Source organism: Panthera uncia (genome assembly GCF_023721935.1).
Source record: "Panthera uncia isolate 11264 chromosome E2 unlocalized genomic scaffold, Puncia_PCG_1.0 HiC_scaffold_20, whole genome shotgun sequence".
NCBI classification, from domain to species: Eukaryota; Metazoa; Chordata; class Mammalia; order Carnivora; family Felidae; genus Panthera; species Panthera uncia.
Window position 1 is genome coordinate 8,445,940 of NW_026057589.1, and position 19,829 is coordinate 8,465,768.

The 19,829-nt window shown below is 47.8% G+C and overlaps 1 protein-coding gene across 2 annotated transcripts in view; it reads left to right on the forward strand.

The window, feature by feature from the left end:
- Positions 1–1,546: 1,546 nt before the first annotated feature.
- The window catches only part of CDH3 (cadherin 3), a 51,628-nt gene continuing 33,345 nt past the window's right edge, over positions 1,547–19,829 (forward strand). The window contains exons 1-2 of one of the 2 annotated variants that reach the window (XM_049622732.1): positions 1,547–2,062; positions 2,266–2,386. In XM_049622732.1, coding sequence (XP_049478689.1) covers positions 2,003–2,062; positions 2,266–2,386 — 181 coding nt within the window. In that variant the 5' untranslated portion in view covers positions 1,547–2,002. Of the gene's footprint in view, positions 2,063–2,202; positions 2,387–19,829 lie in introns of those variants that run through there. The other variant, XM_049622731.1, reaches the window with a different exon arrangement.

A 19,829-nucleotide genomic window follows, 5' to 3' on the forward strand; every position in this document is an offset into this window, starting at 1 on the left:
AGGCAGCATTTGGGCACTTGTTCTGTGCCAGGTACTGAGATTTGGTTTTAAACGTATTAATTTAATCCTCATTTATATGTAGTAACTCACTTAATCCTAGTACTTTACAGGGCAGATGTCTTAATAGTCCCATCTGATGCTCACAGTCCCATTTGAGCCTCAAAGAGGTATTTCACTTGCCCGAGGCTGTAGCACTAATCGTGGTGGAACACAGGTTTGAACGCAGGTGGTAGGGCCCCAGAGCTGATGTTCAGCTTGAGAGAGGACTACCATGGTCTCATGGCAAGTGTCATCCTCATAGCCACAGGACTGGTAGTTGGAAAGCCAGGGAGGCCACCAGGTTAGCCCTTGAGGGCCAAACAATCTCTAATTAGAGACTCTAGTCCCCTCCTCAAACCCCTGAATCTGAGCTGGGGAGGACGAAGGAGAGTGTCGAGGAGGTGTCAGCTTGGGTTCTCAGGGCATCTAGAGAAGGTGGAGAGACCTCAGGGAACTGGAAGATGGGGAAACTCGGCTTGATTGGGAGAAGGCTGGCAGAGTGGAGGGACTGAGTCTCAGGACAGTTTCTGTGCCTGGGGCCCAGTTGTGTTTCCTGAAGAGGGAAGCACTTCAGGTCTAAAGTAGGTCTAAATCCCAGCCCCGCTGGGCGGTTCAGCATTTCTCGAGAAGGTTGGTGGGAGAAGGGTGGTGGGAGAGTGGTTGCCAAAGGAGGCTCACTGGAAGGCTGCTTGCATATAACAGTTTTCACTTATATCAGTATTTCAGATCAATAAAAACAGCCCCATTTTGAAAAGTATTTTTTATTTTGAGGTGGGGTGGGAAGGGACAAGACAGAGGGAGGGAAGGAGAGAATCCCAAGCAGGCTCAATCCCACGAACCCTGAGACCAAGACCTGAGCCAAATGAAGTCTGACGCCCAAGCAACTGAACCACTCAGGAACAGGTAAATGTCTTTACGTTTTTTTTAAAGTTTTTATTTAAATATTACTTAAAGTTGGGACGCCTGGGTGGCTGAGTCCCTTAAGCATCTGACTTCCGCTCACAGCTGGTGGGTTCCAGCCCCGCCTGGGGCTCTGTGCTGACAGCTTGGAGCCTGCTTTGGATTCTGTGTCTCCCTCTCTCTCTGCCCCTCCCCCGCTTGCGTTGTGTCTCTCTCAAAAACACTAAAAAACTTAAAATAAAAGTTACCTAAAGTTGAGAAAGTGTTATTTATATTTAATGGGGGAAGGGGATTGCTGGAGATGGTGGGGCTAATAACCACCCTTCTACCTTGCCCAGTTGGGCCCCACGACAGCCTCCGAACTCTGTCCCAAACTGGGACCTTCTCTCCAGCCTCCATTTGTTCGGCTGTGCAGTGGACGTAATGAGTCTTCCGCAAGTTGCACCTCACTGCCAGTTTTAAACCTTACTCTGTGTCCTCGAAGCGGGCTGGCTGGCGTGGGAGGTGGATGGAGAAAGAGGCAGTGGGCAGCCCGGGCTGTAGCCGGGTGTGGGGCGGACACACCCGGCCTCCATCAAAGCTTTGGCTAACAGAATGCCTCGGGGGAGTATGAATGGGGCGCCTCTGTTTCCAGTCGGGTTCAGATGCATCTCCACTGTTTTTTCCACTGTAGCCGCAAGGCACAAAACATTTTTCTTCGCGTGCTGCGGAGGCTGAGGAACGGGGTGGGTTTTTGTTGGTTTGTTTTTTGTTTTTTCCCCTCGAACCCGGAATCCGTGAGACAAGGCCTCCGCGCCTGCCGGGAGGAGCTCCAGAAAAGCCGAGGGATCGCTGGAAGGCATCAAAGAGGACCGGAGGGCGTTCGCCGGTGCCCCGACCAAGCCAGCCGCGGCCCCACCTGCGAGGGGGCGGGACCCTGCGGCGCCGGACCAATCAGCACCCACCTGCGCTCACCTGGCCCCCTCCCGCTCGCTCCCGCGGGCTGCTGCTCGCAAAGGGGAGCGGAAAGCTTAGCAGAGCGCTAGCCCGCTGTCGCGGCAGCTTCGTTCTTCTCTCTCCAGCCATGGGACTCCCTAATGGGTTTCTCGCGTCCCTCCTCCTCCGCCTCCTCCTCCTCCTTCAGGTACTCCACTGTCTTGCCCTAGCCCGGGCCGGGCAGTTCTGGCTGCGTGGGGTCCGCAGGCGGTGGTGGCGTCGGGGAGAGTGCGGGGCTGGGCTCTTTGGAGTCAAGGTGGCCCCGAAAGGCCAGTAAAGAATCTCGGGATGGGTATGCAGAAACCGGGCATGCCTGTGACCCGGCCTCCCTCTTTCCCCCTCTTCCTTCAGGCGCAGGTCTGCTGGCTGCCTCGCGTGGCCTCCGAGCCGTGCCGGGCGGGCTTCGGGGAAGCTGAAGTGACTTTGGAGTCGGGAGGCGCGGAGCTGGAGCCCAGCCAGGCGCCGAGGAGAGGTAGGACCCTCCGGGAGGTAGCCCCGTGGAACCGCAGGGCGGGGGGTCGCACGTGGTCCGCCGCGGTGAGATCCGCGCGAGGGGTGTCCAGGCCGGGGCGGGGGACTTCTGGCGCCGCCGGCTCCGCCTCAGGTATGGAGAAGGCGCAGAAAGGCTCTCGGGGGCTAACGCGCGGGTGGATGGCGGACCGAGGCGGATGGAGAGCATAGCGCCCTCTGACGTCCAACCCCTCTTTGCCCCTCTGCGGCGGCTTACCTTGACCTGCTTCGGAGTGCGAGGCGCCTGCGTTCCTCACCCAGCCTGGACGTGGAAAGCTCTCCCCGACTGGCCCCAGCAAAGGAATGCGCGGCCCACATTCCTCCCCCAACCCCCGCGCAGGTGTGGGGATGAGCCGTGCCCCGGGCAGCCCCCTTCGCCCCTCTCGGGCCCCCTTTGTGTACGGTGCTTTGTGTCTCCCGACAGACAGACCGGGTCTGTTTCTCTTCTTCGCGCTCCCCTCCTCCGCCCCCCTTCTTCCCCGCCTTCTGGAATGCACTCTTAACCCTGCCCTTCCCGGAGGGCCTGAGCCCCCGCAGCCTTCCTGGAAACTGGGCTTGGCACACCTGGGCTGGGGCCATCACGCACTTGGGGACACCCCCGCCCCACCCCACCCCCGTGTTGAGACTGGAATGTTAGGGTACTTGGGGGAATTGGGGGGGGGGGTTCCCAAGCTGGAAGGTCTTGAGCTGAGGGGGCGGTGGTTGGGTGATCAAAGCATGTTTTTGATCACCCAGTTTACTTGTGTCTCCCTCTCCCCCCCCCCCAAGTTCAAAAACTGGAGAGTGGGGAGTCACTTTGGTGTTAGGAGACCCCTGCAGCTGCCGGCTGATGGCCCCTTTGCCTCCATCCAGGACAGTGGGGGTTTCTCCACGGATCAAACCCAAGTTCTTAAAAAGAGCTATTACCCAGGATTCTTGGGTGGGGTTCCAGAGGATCCCTAACTTGTGAGATTGTTTAAGAATTTGTGTATGCATTTTCCCAGGGAGAGGACCTACAGTTTACCTGGCTTTCAAAACAACTAAAAACTGTTGCCACCTACCATTAATCTAATGCCCTCGTCAGCATACCCCTCACCCCACATACAAATTTCCACAGTTTGAATGTTGGGGTGTCAGTGCCTAGGGGACAGATGGCTCTCCTTTGTTTCTCCAAAAGGGGACTGGGGTCTGGAGTTTGTGGGGGCCTTTTTTTTTTTTTTCTTTTCCCCGAATAACCTTGCAGATTGACAAAACAATAACACCCAGGCTAGGCCAGGCTCCTTAAACTCTTGGCTGTAGGGAGCCAAGCAGAGGCATTAAGAGGCCATGCCTCATAAACTTTAAATTCTTGCACATGGGTTTATTACTGACTGGCTAACAAACTGCAACTCAGCCAACCTGTAAAAATGTTACCTTGGGCAGGGCCCCAAATCCAATTCCGGCTCCCTGAGGAAGCTTTATTGCTAACCAGACCTCTGCCAGATCTGTACTCCCCCTCATTGTCAAGTTCTCTGGCTACAATCTCGTGGCTTTTGAGTGTTGACTGTGCCTTATCTTTCTTACTGAAGCAAGAAATATCAGATTAACTGTCACTTCACTAAGCTTGAGGTTGTCGAGGGGAAGCGGTGATCAGGTTTTCGATTTCATGGTCCGGTTGGCTGGTGAATGCTTCCCAGTGACGTCAGGCATTTTAAACCTTTTGAGAAAATTCTGCTTTCTTGGATGTCTGGTTTATGGTTGTGAAAATGGTGGGTTCATGCCAGGAGCACACCTGGGTTATAAAAAAAAAGGGGGGGGGTTAATGTGCTTGGCTAACCTTGAGCCTCCCTGCAACATGACTGGTTCTTAGAGTGGTTTTCCTGTGAAATAGACTGTTGCCTTCTTTTTTAAGTAAGAGCAAGTTTCTCAATCCAATTGGTCTCAACTAATTGAGACACCTCAACAGAAAATACTGGCATTTCTCTTCTTAGTCCTCAGTTGCTGACATCTTTCTACCTCCCCACCTCCACCCCAGGCTCTCTGTCCTCTGTGCACAGGATGGATCCAGCCATGTTGAAAGGGTTATCCTGAGGGTACATACAAACTCTCAAGTTTGGCCAAGCAGACAAGTTTCCTTATTGCTAAGGAACAATTGCCTCTGTTGTTCGCCCCTGGGTTATGAATATCACAGGTGTCTATGAAGTCGAGCTCAGAGAAATTATCTGATATAATTAATACCTTGTTTGCATGTGCACTTTCCTCTTCAAAGCACTTCCACAACTCTGAGCTTGCTTTGTCCTCCTGACATTCTCTCAAAGCTGGTAAGGTAACTATTAAACAGCTTGAGCTCTTAATCTCAGAGTTGGTACTTCAGAAAACCTGTAGCCCAGCCCTGCTGGAGGTTTTAAAGGTGGAGAAACAGGAACAGCTAATGGATTCAGTTTGCTAGGCTGAACAGCTCATGAGCTTCCGTGAGGGTCACAAACCATCACTTGTACCTTTAGGTTTATTCCCAGGACCTGATACTTCACAGGATGCCCAGTAGGTGTTCACGTGAATCATGACAATCTGCTGAAGGTCTGACTATTTTACAAATGAAACCTGAGTGGTTGTGGCTTCACGAAAGTCATTACTACAGTGACTTGAATGGAAGTTTCTGACTCCTGAGTTCAGTGGCATTTTTTACTACCAGAAAGTGGGAAGTGGATGAAATGAAGTAGAATGTTGGAGCGCCAGATCCTAAAGACACCAGTTACCACCCCCTGTCCTAAGAGCAATTAATCATTTGTTCATTCTTATCGTAAGGTTTTCCAGAAACATTCCTGTAGGGAAACTGGCTTTGATACAGTCTCTAAGTGTCCTAGTGATGGGGCTTGGGTGCCTAGACTAAGAGCAAGAGGTTAATCTGGAGGAAGAGTTGGAATGTTCTCCCCACCCCCACCCCACAGTCTGGGGGGCTGCCTTCCAGTGTGGTCTGGAAGCTAAGACAAAGAAGAGGTGGGAGGAAGGAATTTGCATGGTATTAGTACAGTGATTAAAAGTGATTGACCTAACTGTGGTCTATACATCATTAATGGCAAACAGTTGAGAGAGGCAGCTTAATTACAGTAAAAGAAATCCAGTACTTCGTTACGGCCCCTCAGCAGGTTCAACTCACCCTTAGTCAGTGTTTGAGTAAGATTAAAGCTAACCCTCATTAGCTTCGGTAGGAAACTTCAAAGTTCAGTAATGAATCTGACTGAGCATGAATTCACTTCAAGATGGTTTGGCTATTTGAACTTGTGTAAAAATTGCCTTTTGTTTTGGGGCCTCCAGCCTGGGCCATGTCCTCTGTTTTTACATTTTGTTCTTTCAGTAAACGTATATTTAGCATCTGCATGTATCGGGCAGGATTCTAGAACTACGGCTAAAGCAATTAACAAAACTAAGCTCTTGCCCTTGGGGAGCTTATAGTCCAATATTTTTTATGCTTATGATTGTCTTGCGAAGCAGGTGGTGGTAACTCCCTTTTGTTGTAAAAGAGGGTAAGCAACTTGGTGTGAGGTCACGGGGGCAGTCAGCAGTAAGGCCAGGATTTTAAATCCAGTGGGATTTCACAGGGCCAAATAAATCTGCCTCAGGAATGAATTATTTGGGAAATCAGGCTTTGAGCCTGGCTGGCTGCCTTCCTGGCTCAGCAGCAGACTGGGGTAGGTTGCTAAAGCCTGTTGCACATCACTGTTAGCTTGTGCTTGGGGAGCAGGTCCCAAACCTCTAATCTCCCTTCCCACTTCCTCACATGGCACTCTGTTCCTAGGTTACCCAGTGCAGGGTGCCCTCACCTCCCTGCTGTGTGATGAGGAAGGCATTGCTTACATTAAGCAGTGGGTTTCTAAGGCTGGAAACTATAGTTCTGCAAAGCATTTGGAGGATGATGGAGGAGCAGGAGGGAGAGAAGGACCTCCCCTGTCCAAATCAGTTGAGGCTTTGGTTCTGAGGCTGAACTGTCTCCATTCAGAGAATCACTGTTATTGAAGAATAACATAAATGGAGGAAAGTGCCCAAATGCTAAGTGTACAGCTCAATGAGTGTCACAGATTTAAAACACCCACATACCAAGATCAAGAAACAGCATTGCCAGCACCTCAGATGCCCCTTCCTGTTCTCTACCCTTCCCAGCAAGAAAACCACTATCTTGACTTCTAATACCACAGGTTAACTTGCCTGTATTTGAATTTTATGTAAAAAAACCATACAGAATATCCTCTTGGGTATCGCACATTTTGTGAGATGCTTCCATAGTTCTGGAGGTAGTTGTAGGTGATTCTCACTGTCCTGTAGTATTCCATTATGTGACAATTGACACGTTTACTGTCGATGGGTATTTGAGGAGTTTATGGGTTTTGGCCATTGTGACTGGTGCTGCTGTGAACATTATCATTCCAGTCTCCGTGGACAGTCTCAGCATACACTATCTGTTAGGTACATACCTGCGAGCATAATTGCTGGGTTAACTGAGGATTACCTGAGCATCTCAGTACTGTGGCTGTTGTACTGAGAAGTCAGCTTTTATTTTTGAGAGGGAGGGAGGGAGAGAGAGAGAGAGAGAGACACAGAGCATGAGTGGGGGAAGGGCAAAGAAAGAGGGAGACAGAATCTGAAGCAGGCTCCAGGCCTCGCACCATCAGCACGGAGCCCGATGCGGGGCTCGAACCCACAAACTGTGAGATCATGACCTGAGCCAAAACCAGGAGTTGGATGCTTAACCAACTGAGCCACCTAGGTGCCCCACCCTTGCTGGATTTTTGATTCTCCCTGAGCACTATGCTAAGAGACAGCAAATCTTATTATGTCTTTGGTCACATCCTTTGTGTTGAGGGAGAAATCCTTCCCTTTATTTGTCCTTAAGCCAATGCCTGTTATTGTCCCCCCAAATATAAAGGGAATCTGGAAATGGCCCTGGGTTTTTTAGATGAGGGCTTCCTGGATGATGTTTATCCTGGACAGTGTATAAGTGGGCAACAAGTTCCTCACATGGATGAGGTGGTTAAATCTAGCTCCTGCCTCATTAGGGAGGCAGTGAAGTGTCTGAGACCCAAGGCCCAGCTGAGTGGTCATTCAGCCAACGAATATTAGTAGATGTTCTGAGATGACAAAAACCCATAGCTCATTAACATCATGAGCTCTGCAATTAGAGGAGGAAGCAGATCAGCCACCAGGCAGTTTTAACTGTGAATCTGACCTGAACAGGTATTTATTGAGCACCTACTAAGTGCCAGATACTGCTGTTCTAAGTGCTAGGGTTCTATTAATGGGGAAAACATGCACAAAACCCAGGCTTTGGGGGCCATTTACCTGCTAGTGGAGAAAGATAGACAAAATAAGTTATATATATGTTTTTATATAAGTTATATATATGTTTATATATATATCTCACATGTGTATACATATGATCCAGCAGGAAGTGAGGGAGAAAAAATATGGAGTCAGATAAGAAAGGCTGCTGACATGTTCTTGGGGGGACCTGAAAGAAGTGATGTCCACACTGAAGGCTGAGGAAGAATTCTGCAGGGGAGTTGAGGTATGAGAGGTAGCAGGGAGTGTTCATGGCAAGGGAACAGCATGGGGGCCAGGAACTTAACTACAGTTAGTCTGGCTGGACCATGGAGTGTAAGGTGGGGAGAGGTAAATAAAAGAAGTAGGCAGGGCCCAGTCCAGTTTAGACTGTCACCCACCCCATCAGGGAGGCAGCAAGGTGTTTGGGAAAGGCACATGTGGCTGAAGTCCCAATTATGCCTTCATGGAAGCCAGAGTCGCTGAAGTCTCCTTTGGAACCAGGATGCTGGGCCCCACCTCCAGCATCTCTTTCTGACTCCCCTACCCGGCTTTTCTCAGACCTCGGGATGTTATAAGTCTCAGTCAAATTTCCCCCCTCATTTCATTTAGTTACCTGTCATTGCCAGGCAGCAGGGCTACCCGCAAGGAAGGGCTCAAAACAAAACAACCAAAAAAAAATCACAACCTAAATACCATTTACTGAGAGCTTACTGAGTTCCAGAGACTATGCTATGTACTTTATGTAATAAGCCCTTAAAATCCTCCTAAAAGCCCCACTGGGGGAGGGGTGAAATTGGCCCCATTTAGCTGGACAGGAAACCTAGGCATGTAACTTTGTAACCTATCCGAGGTCCCCCAGCTAGTGAATTGTGGAGGTAGGATTTGAACCCAGCTCCCTCTCCCTGAGTGTGAGAGAGGGGAAGAGGTTGTGAGTCCTCTGACCCCAGGCATGCTAAAGGAAGATGAGAAATAGTTAACTTCTGACCCAAGGGATTTGAATTCCTTTTCCCTCCACAGGCCTCTTGTTAATCACCAGGAGCTGGAGTTGGGGGGCGGGGTATTTCTTTCCAGGACCCCTGGCCTCTTCTAGGATGTGGGAGGACAGGGCAGGTTCAGATACCAGGCCTGATAGCAAGCACTGTCTCCGACAGTTCTCAGAGAGAATCTGCCTTCTGGCTGGTTATCTTCTGCCTCTCCTCCCCGCCACCCCCACCCTCCCCGCCACCCCCACCCTCCCCGCCACCCCCACCTCCCCGCCACCCCCACCTCCCCGCCACCCCCACCATGCTCTGAGTGGAGGAGCTTGATATACTCTGCCTCCCTCCCCCTCCCCCAGCCAAATCTGGGCATCCTCGCAATTCTGGGTCACTAGAGCATCAGTGGTCTGCAAATTCCTCAAGCTGACAGAATCCCCTCCAGGCTATGGTAGTGGGTCTGGGGTGCCGGCATCCTGCTATGCTCTCAGTAAACCAAAATGCCTTATCCTGGAAATAAAGCCAAACAGACACCTTCCTTTCTCCCCTTACCCATCTTTGAACTCAGAACTCTGACTCTGTTGTCTGACATCCGAGGAGAGTGCTCAGAGCCAGGGCCCCACAGCCAGGAGGTGGGCAAGTTGGTGGCTGCTTTCCCTTCATGAGAGCCTCTCTAGGCTAAACAGACCTCCAGGGAGGAGAGATCTGTTCTCCACTGGGACACCCAGGCATCTCAAGAGCTGGATGAGGAGATCAGGCTAAGGAGGCACAATCCCAAGGTTTCCTCTTCCCTCTCAATCTCAGGACCCTAACTGTTGCTTAAGAGCACATAAGATTAGTTCAGTGTTCCATCTCTCTTACCAAGAAACCTTAAACCTATGTGGAGGCTAGAAGTAGGTTGATCTTGCCTAGAGTTCTGACCTCAGGGTCTCATGTTAGTTTTAGGAAGTCCTTGTTCCCCTGGAATTCATTGTGTCCAAGACTGCCTATGTATTTTTCTGAGATGACGCCCCCCCCCCCCCCCCCACCGCAAATTTGGCAAACCTAACATATTCTACACTGTCCCCACAAACCGCCCGCCCCCGACGCCAGCCCACGTCCATTCAGTTCTTCAGAGTCTTGTCAAACCCAGTGGTGGGGACAGACCTGGTGGTGTGCATCTGGGCACAGGCAGGGGAAGATGGGGGTTCTCACCTTGGTTTCTTATCCCAAACTTTGTGGTCTGAGGCAAGTTACTTTGGTCCCAGCTCCTCGGCCTTGAGGCTCTAACTGTCCTGTGTGTGAGAAGTGCCTTCATGTCCCTGGAGCTATGAGGAGGTGGACTGCTGGCTGGTCACTAAGAGGGCAGGATTGGAGTGCTATGCTACTGTGCTGGGCATCTTGCTTAAGGCTGGCTGCCTTTTCATAACGAGTCTCATCTTGTTGTAGCTTCAGGCAGAGAGAAAAGATAGCTGCTTGTGGGCTCTTCGTCTACAAGCCAGAACAAGGTGCCAGGCCCACACCCTGCCCTCTCTTTGTGGAGTCGGCCTCAGCCAGAGCTTCCCACCAGGGCTGCCTGACCTGCTATTTTCTTGTCTTTTATGGTCTTTTTCCGCTTCCAGAATTCTCCTGCATTCCCCAGCTGGGACTCAACCACACTCCAACCGGTTTACCAGTGTCTTTGGCCCCTGAGTCAGTAGTTTGCAAGCTTGGCTGAATATCAGAATTGCCTAGGGAGCTTTTTATTATTATCACATCCCCCTCCATATGTACCATTTTATATTGTTTATTAGGGTTGGGCTGGTTGGTTGGAATTTTACATTAATACATGAATATATGTTCACTGTAAAGACCGTGTTTTTTAGTAAAATATGTAGCACTTAGTATGTGACAGGTACAGCTCTTACCATCTTATATGTGTTATATAATTATATTTGTGTGTGTGTGTGTGTATAAATATAAAATGTTTAATCACCATAACATGCTTGGGAGTAGGTACTGTTATTATCCCCATTTTACAGATGAGGAAACTGAGGCCAGAGAGGTTGAGTAACTTGCCCAAGATCACACAAGTGGTCAATAGCAGAGCTTGGATTAAAATCTAACTAGCCCAAGCTTTAACCACTGAATGCCACTGCCTCTCAGTAGAAGCAAACCAGAAATAAACTCATGAAAGTTCTTCCCTTTCTTAGTTCTCCTGCCTCAGGATGAGCACATCCAATGGTTTAATGTGAATCCTTGTAGACCTTTCTCTTTAGGGGAAGCTTCTGTGTGCATTCAGGAATTTTTAAAACAAGAATTGGGAGGGGGGCTCCTGGGTGGCTCAGTTGGTTGAGTGTCTCTCTCTCCACACTGCCAGCGTGGAGCCCAACATGGGGCTCGAACTCACAACTGAGATCATGACCTGAGCCAAAACCACGAGTCGGAGGTTTAACTGACTGAGTCACCCAGGTGCCCCTGCAACTTGCCTTTTTAATTGAACCACAGGCATCTCTGCAGACTGTTAAATACACATCTATCTTGTTTTTAACAGCTCCATTGTCCTCTATGTGGTGGATATACATGATTTATTTAGCTAACCCCACTTTTATCTTTTGCAGATGTGGAAGTGGGGAGGAGTTAACATAAAAGTTGTAAAGTGTTTGGATTTTCAGAAATCTGACTGTCAGGAATCACCTTATTAGGAAAGACTGCTGGAGAAGGATGATCACATGAATTGTTCATCTTAACCCCATTCAGATAAATTAAGCTTTATGTTTGAGTAATACCTTTAAGATAGGCTTTGCAGTAACCTTAGTAAGGTTACTATGCTGTTTAAAAATCATTAGTTTTCACACCAACTATTGTTGACTTAATTATCTGAATGTTTCAGATCATCAAAAATTTTAAAAATGTAAACTGCTTAATTCAGAAGTAAACTGTCAAATCTCTTAGCACTTGCATTATTTTCCTTGGGTGTTGAGAGCTTGAAAATGTGGCATTCAGGGGCGCCTGGGTGGCTCAGTCAGTTGGGCATCTGACTTCCACTCAGGTCATTATCTCACGGTTTGTGAGTTCAAGCCCCACATTGGGCTCCCTGCTGGCAGCACAGAACCTGTTTCGGATCCTCTTCCCACCTCTCTGCCTCTCCCCTGCTCTTGCTTTTTCTCAAAAATAAGTAAACATTAATTAAAAAAAAAAAAAGAATGAATTCCTAGAAGCAAAATTGCTAGGTCAAAGGACTTTGATAGTTCACTCAACAATTACTGAACACTTACCTTGTATCAGGCACTGAGCTAAGTGTTGAGATACAGTGATAAGCAAATTCTAACATAGTCTTTGCCTTTGGGCATATATTGAGAGTATTAAGGGAGATAGGCATTTAGATAATAACAAGTAAACATATAATTACAGTTGTAATGAGTTATACGGCAGGAAGTTACATAGAGCTTTCCTGAGAAAGTAACCTGCTTTGGGATGTGAAAGATGGTGGGAGTTAACTGGGTAAACTGGAGTGAGAGTGTAGGGAGACACTGTTCTAGACAGAGGGAGCTGCATGTGCAAAGGTCCTGTGGGAAGGGGGTTATGCTGTATTTAAGGAGAGTACTACTGTGACTAGACAGTGGAAACTGAGAGTGAGCACATTAAAGAACAAAAATGGCACACCATGCATGAGTTTCAAACAAGGAAGTGATCTTATTTCATTTTCTCAAATGTATCATTTGTTGCATTTTTAAAAGATCCTTTTTTTAAAAGGGAAATATTTGCACTCTCAGGGTGAATATGATGTGGTATGTACTAAAGTACCATGAGTAGAGATGAAGAGGCATAATGAGTCTTGGTGATTGACTTGGAAGGAAAGTCTGAAGGGGAAATGGTCATAGAAGATGATGACTCTAGCTAACCATATGCCAGGCACTGTGCTAAGTATTAACTCATTTAACTGACATAGATACTATTAGCATCATTTCATTTTATAGGTGAGGAAACAAATTTGCCCAGGGTTGGTGGTGGAGCCAGAATTTGAGCCCAGGTACTCTAGACCCAGACTGAGCTGCTTCTGAGACCCAGATTTTGGGTTTGAGTACCTAAGTGCATGATATGTCATTTCTCTAGGAGACAGTGGAAAAGAACCATATTTAGGCTGAGATCATGGATTTGGTTTTTGACATACTGATTTCAAGTCACCTTTAAAACCTCCAGGGGGTGATACTGAATAAACAGATAAATGTGCTGTTCAGAGGAAGGATCTGGATGTTTGAAATCTTGATAACATCTTTTGAAGTGCCCTCAAAAAGCCATTCCAATTGGCCTATTTCAGAGAAATGAAACAATTAGGAGCTTTAAAAAAAATTTTTTTTATTGAACATTAAAAAAATTTTTTAAATAAATAAAATGTTTGGATCTATATTCATACTGAGGTTGGTTTATAAGGTTTATTTTAATACTATTTGTATAGACTTGGTAATAAACGTATCCTGTCTGTAAAGTGAAAAGAAAATTTTTTTTTAGTGTTTATTTACTTTTGAGAGAGCTAGAGACAGAGGGATGAGCAGGGTAGGGGTAGAGAGAAAGGGAGACACAGAATCTGAAGCAGGCTCCAGGCTCTGAGCTATCAGCACAGAGCCTGATGCAGGGCTTGGACTCATCGACTGCGAGATCATGAACTGAGCCAAGTCAGATGCTTAACCGACTGAGCTCCCTAGGCACCCCCAGGAACTTTTAAAAACCAATAAACTGCCTTCCCAAGATTACCTCCAGATGATTCAGAAGAACTGATGGGTGGGCTAGAAGTAGGGGATCTGGATTTTCAAAAATTCTCCAGGTGAACCATTCAGCTATGATTGGGAACCAATGCTTTTAGCTACCAGACCCTTAATTGCTATCCCAGATGTCCCAAGGTGATAGCTAGGATCCCCGTTCTGGTATGGTTGTTGAGGGTGGGAATCATTAAGCCAGACAGCACACTTTATGCTTAATTCTGAGTCAGCCCTATCCCAAACTCCAGGGTGCTGTGGAGTACAGCCCATCTTGGGTTTCTCTCTGCAGATTATAAGGGAGGACCCCCCTGCTCCCAAGGGTAAGGAGGAACCTGAATAATGGAGCTCTTTGCAGAATTTTCAACAGAGAGACAAAAGAAACTTGCTAGAAAGAACTGTTTTCTCCTCAACAATATGGGGTTACCATACAACTTTTCTAGTCAGGAGAGGGGGGAATCACAACGTCTCATTCTGATAACAAATCAAAAACATGTTTATGGAAAACTGGAAGATAAGCAAAATGGAAGCCCACCATCCATAAAGGACCTTTGTCGTTTCAAATGAACATTTTCAATAGATCTTCCAGGTCTGTTTCCCTAACCAAGTGTTCACTGATGCCTGATCTGAGGGAAAAGGCCTGAGTTCCACTCCACTCCTTCACTGCCCTACACTTCACCCTCCAGTCCCACTTCCCTAGCAATCCAGCTTCATCTTCTACTTCGGTGGGTAGGAGAAGGCTCCATGCCGAGGGCCTCTAGAGCTCCATTGGCCCCATCTGCTGGAAGACCCAGGTCCAAGATGAGCGGTGCGTTGAGGGGGCCATCTGCCAGGTATGGCAACACTCTGCCAGGGTCACGCTGTTGTCCAGGAGCTGGCTGTCTATGCAAAGCCACTGCTGCCCCTGTAGCCACTTTCCACCGAGTGCTTCCGCTCGAGCACAGTACTTGACTCCTTGGCGTGCCCTAAAATGGTGATCTGGTAGTGATGAATCATCAGGAACACCTCTATGACAGCAAGTTGGCTAGCTCTGCTCTCAGCTTTTGGAAGGAGAGTCTAGGTCCTGAGGATGGCCTTGGGGACCCCTGGAGCCCCTTGGCTTCCCAGCATGCCTTATGGACTCTCCCCACCCACTCCCAGCTTCCTTTGCACCTGCTCCCTTGACCCAATCTAAGTGCCTTAAGTTAGGTCTTGGTCACCCTCTGCCATCTTGGTTTCTTTTGCTTCTGGGATTGTTGGTTCTGGGGATAGCTGGGCCACCTTACTGGTGCCAAGACTCAGCCCCATTCTCTTTCTGTGTCTTTTCTTCCCCCATCTCTCTGCTCTCTTTTACAGGTATAAAAATACTAATATTTTGTAATTGTCAAACTATGAATGACTGCATTGTGGGGCACCTGGCTGGCTCATTTGGAAGAGCATGGGACTCTTGATCTCGGAGTTGTGAGTTTGAGCCCTATGTTGGGTGTAGAGATTACTAAAAATAAATAAACATAGGGGCGCCTGGGTGGCTCAGTTGGTTGAGTGGCCGACTTCGCTCAGGTCATGATCTCGTGGTCTGTGAATTCGAGCCCCGTGTCGGGCTCTGTGCTGACAGCTCAGAGCCTGGAGCCTGTTTCAGATTCTGTGTCTCCCTCTCTCTGACTCTCCCCTGTTCATGCTCTGTCTCTCCCTGTCTCAAAAATAAATAAAACATTTTAAAAAAATAAATAAGTAAACATAAATAGATAGCTGTTTTGTGACCTGTTGTTTTTTTTTTCTGAGCAGAGCAGTTTTTCTTTAATAAATGCTCTTTTAAAAAAAAAAGTTAAAAAAAAATTTTTTTTTCAACGTTTTTTATTTATTTTTGGGACAGAGAGAGACAGAGCATGAACGGGGGAGGGGCAGAGAGAGAGGGAGACACAGAATCGGAAACAGGCTCCAGGCTCCGAGCCATCAGCCCAGAGCCCAACGCGGGGCTCGAACTCACAGACCGCAAGATCGTGACCTGGCTGAAGTCGGACGCCCAACCGACTGCGCCACCCAGGCGCCCCGAAAAAAAAAAAGTTTTTATTAATTTAAGTAATCTCTACACCCAATGTGGGGCTCGAACTCAAGAGCCCAAGATCAAGAGTTGCACGCACTTCTTACTAAGCCAGCCAGGCACCCTATAGGTTTTCTTTCTTTTTTTCTTTCCTTCTTTCCTTCTTTCCCTCTTTCTTTCTTTCTTTCTTTCTTTCTTTCTTTCTTTCTTTTTAACTTAAAAAAATTTTTTTATGTTTATTTATTTTTGAGAGAGAGAAAGAGTGTGAGCAGGGGAGGGGCAGAGAGAGAGGGAGACACAGAATCCAAGGCAGGCTCCAGGCTCTGAGCTGTCTGCACAGAGCCCGACGCAGGGCTTGAACCCACGCACTGTGAGATCATGACCTGAGCTGAAGTAGGACACTTAACTGAGTGAGCCACCCAGGCGCCCCCTTTCTTTTTAACTTTTTAAAAAATGTTTATTTACTTTTGAGAGACAGTGAGAGAGTGCAAATCAGGGAGGGGCAGAGAGAGAGGCAGACAGAGGATCCGAAGCAGGCCCTGCGCTGATAGCAGTGAGCCCTCTGCGGGGCTCGAAATCACAAATTGTGAGATCACAACCTGAGCCGAAGTCCAATGTTTAACTGACAGCCACCCAGCAGCTACCCCCCACCCCCCCCACCCCCTGCCCATAGGTTTTCTTTTATGACATTGAATGCTGTAGGTGAGACCTTTGAGTGACAGTGGCACACACATAGTTATTCTGTTGAACGTTAAGTGGTTGAGACTGACTTATTTTTTTACAATCTTTTTTTTAATGTTTATTTCTGAGAGAGAGGGAGGGAGAGAGAGCATGAGCAGGGGAGGGGCAGAGAGAGGGAGACTCAGAATTCAAAGCAGGCTCCGGGCTCTGAGCTGTCAGCACAGAGCCTGATGCCGGGCTTGAACTCACAGGGCCTGAGATCATGACTTGAGCTGAGGTCGGACGCCCAACCGACTGAGCCACCCAGGTGCCCCTAATTTTTTTTTTTTTTTTTTTAAATGTGAGCAACAGTTATGGACATAATTGCAGGTATGGTTTTGTCCTGTCTGGGATGCTTTCTGGCACAATTCCTGGGCCAAAGGGCTTGTTTAAGGCTTCTTAATTGGCAAAAACGTTGTGCCACTTTACACTCCCCTCCTCCCTAATAGTATATAGCAGCACCTGTTTCCAAAGTATTCCACAACACTTGTTCTTTTGTGTTTCTTAGTGAACTTTTTTCTATATGTAGTTTTACTCAGGAAAATGCCAGAATCTTTTTTTCAAGCAATTTTGCATACTTACCCCAGAAAGCAGTGATAGCTATGAGCACATGTTTGCTTTATGAGCTAGGTCTATCCCTAAGCCAAGCCAGAATGGAGACTTGATTATCTTTCTTCCATCCCCCACAAGCTTCCTTTGGGCTGCAATACTTTAAAACTGATATTACCCTTCCATTCTAGTCAAAATGCCCAAAGATCAGCAGGAAACTGGCCAAGATTGATCACTTGAAGGACATTTTATTTCCCGAGAGATGGGTGGTTTTATTTTGTCAGAACACCCTGTAAGGTTGAACTTTGGGACAATATGGTACCTATGTGTCATGGCTGAGAAGACAATTACCTGCCCTTCAAGGGTGTTCCCTTGGCAGTTTGGAGGTGTCTAGGCAATTCGACCTAAAAGCTGGCCTGGGATGAATTCTCAGCCCAGTATCCATCAGTTCCTAGAAGTCTACTTTAAAAGCTTTCTTTTGAAAGAGCACCTGAGTGGCTCAGCCGGTTAAGCGTCTGACTTCAGCTCAGGTCATGATATCACGGTTCATGGGTTCAAGTCCCGGTTCAGGCTCTGCGCTGACAGCTCAAAGCCTGGAGCCTGCTTCGGATTCTGTGTCTCCCTCTTTCTCTGCCCCTCCCTTGCTCGTACTGTGTCTCTCTAGCTCTGTCTCTCAAAAATAAACATTAAAAAAATTACGTAAAATAAATATTAAGAAAAAAGCTTTCTTTTTTCAACAGTTCTTTTACCCCAAGGGACTCAACTCTTCTTCTTGACCAGCTTGTATAGTGGTGCCAGTTCAGGGTCTGAGGCTGGGCTTGGTAGGATGGTCTTTAGACAGGAGCTTTGAGCACAGGCCAGAGACTCCTGGTTCCCTTGGATGTCTTTCTATCTAGTGCAGATACACAGAGCTCTGATTTTTTAACTATTTGTCGGGAAGCAGTCTCAAGTTTCTAATCCCTTCCCCAACAATATTTGTGTACTTAAGCTCAGGGCTGAAAGCTATCAATTTATATTGGTAGAAATACTGAACTCTCCATCAGGTTCATTGACTTTGTGATTCAGAATCTCTTGAGTCTAAAGCGGTCACATGACTTTAAGGTCCAGGTGGGTGTGGGAGAGCTGTGTTTAGGTGTCTTTTCCAGTATTAGGATCTGAACTGTTGCCCCATGTGCTCATCAGTGCTCACCAGCTTGCCCCAGAAAGAGTCTGACACAAGTCCATTCATGCCCCCATGACTTGGCCAAGATGTGTGGCCTTGTGGAGCTAGGCTGCAGTCAGGAATGGGAATCAGCTTACTTCACTAGCTGTTACAAGGTGGGGTAGAAGGGGATGAGTGATGATGAGACCTGGTTTCAGATCAATTACCTTTTGAAACCAGTAATACAAGCCAGTGGTGCCAGGAACATCTGGGAGGAAGTTGTAACGATCTGCCCCAGGGCTTACCATTTACCAGCCTTTCTGTGACTCATGGCTTGCAGAAAAAAACTGTTCATGTTCCTACAGGTGCCTCTGCAAGTTTCCCTGGGCAGTTGAACTTGTCTGTTGAGGTCCCCAATAAACCATGGAGCACCCCTGCAACACAGTCCTTTCCAACTGCAGACCAAGCCAGCTCCCTCTTAGGCTCTTTGGTCCTGTGTATCTCCTCCTTGCTTTGGTGCTTCATCCCTCAGGTAAAGCATTTGGCTGTAGCTGATGGTTTCTCTGTGGTGTAGGGAGAGACTCAGAGTTGGAATCAGAAACCTCGATTAGTTGTGAGTAAGCTAGAGGTGCCTTTTATTGAGGGCTTGCTGTGGGTCAGACATAGTGCTCAGTGCTTTACAAACATTGTCTTACGTAATCCTCCCCAAAATCTTATGAGTTAGGTAGTAGCATCTCCATTTTTAGATGAGGAAACCACTTCCATATGCTCACACAATATGAAGTTTTTTTATTTTTATTTTTTTTTAGTGTTTTTATTTATTTTTGAGACAGAGAGAGACAGAGCATGAGCAGGGGAGGGGCAGAGAGAGAGGGAGACACAGAATCCAAAGCAGGCTCCAGGCTCCGAGCTGTCGGCACAGAGCCCGACGCGGGGCTTGAACCCACGGACCGTGAGATCATGCCCTGAGCTAAAGTTGGACGCTTAACCGACTGAGCCACCCAGGCACCCCACACAATATGAATTTGAGCCCAAGTCTTTTGGACTTGAAATCCCACATCATTTACTTGCCATTAGGATTTGAAATCTGGTCCTACTGCTTCCTACCTGTGGGGCCTCAGATCCTTCTGAAGCTGCTTCCTAAGGCACTTCAATTCCAGGCAGCCTCTTGTTTCCTGACTTGTGAGAATGGGGGCAGTAATAGCCACCTTGCAGGTTATTTTCTGAGGATTTGGATAGGAAAACACTTAGCCAGGTGTCTCAGGCAGAGTGGGTTGAAGCTTGTTCCTGCCTGCCTGAATCATGCCCCTTGATGTGCTCTGTATCTAACTGAATGCAGGTTAGAGCTGATGGGGCCAGGCCCTCTGACGCAACTGGAATATGCAGCCTGAGTGGGAGGCACGTACACTTGGAGTGCATCGCTGTTGACTTCTTGATTGTTGCACTGTCCTCTCTAACAATAGGACAGGCCAACTATAAATATTTGGAACCATATGATAATGGAAATGTGCCAGCACACAGGACACTGAAGTGTATTGTACATTTTGGGGGGCAGGGCAGATTTGGTAGAAAACAAGGAGAGGGTTTCTGGGTTCTTGGCAACTTTTAGAGTTGGGGAATTAAGGCTTCTTTTGGGGGAGTCAGTCCATTAGCTGTTGGCTGGACAACCTGATAGGAGAGGATTGGAAAGCTGATAGTCTCTGGTTAAGGGAAACAGCTGACAGACGTACCTGGCCAGCCCTCTGCTAACTGAAGACCTAACCTTAGGAAGAAGGCTGTTTTAAGAATGGGAAAAGTGCAGGGCACCTGGGTGGCTCAGTAGGTTAATCTACTTTGGTTCAGGTCATTATCTCACGATTCTTGAGTTCAAGCCCCACATCAGGCTCACTGCTGTCAACAGAGACTGCTTTGGGTTCTCTGCCCCCCCTCTTTCTCTGACCCTACCCCTCTTGTGTAAGTGTGTGTACTCTCTATTAAAAAAAAAAAAAATAATGACCTGAACCAAAGTAGAT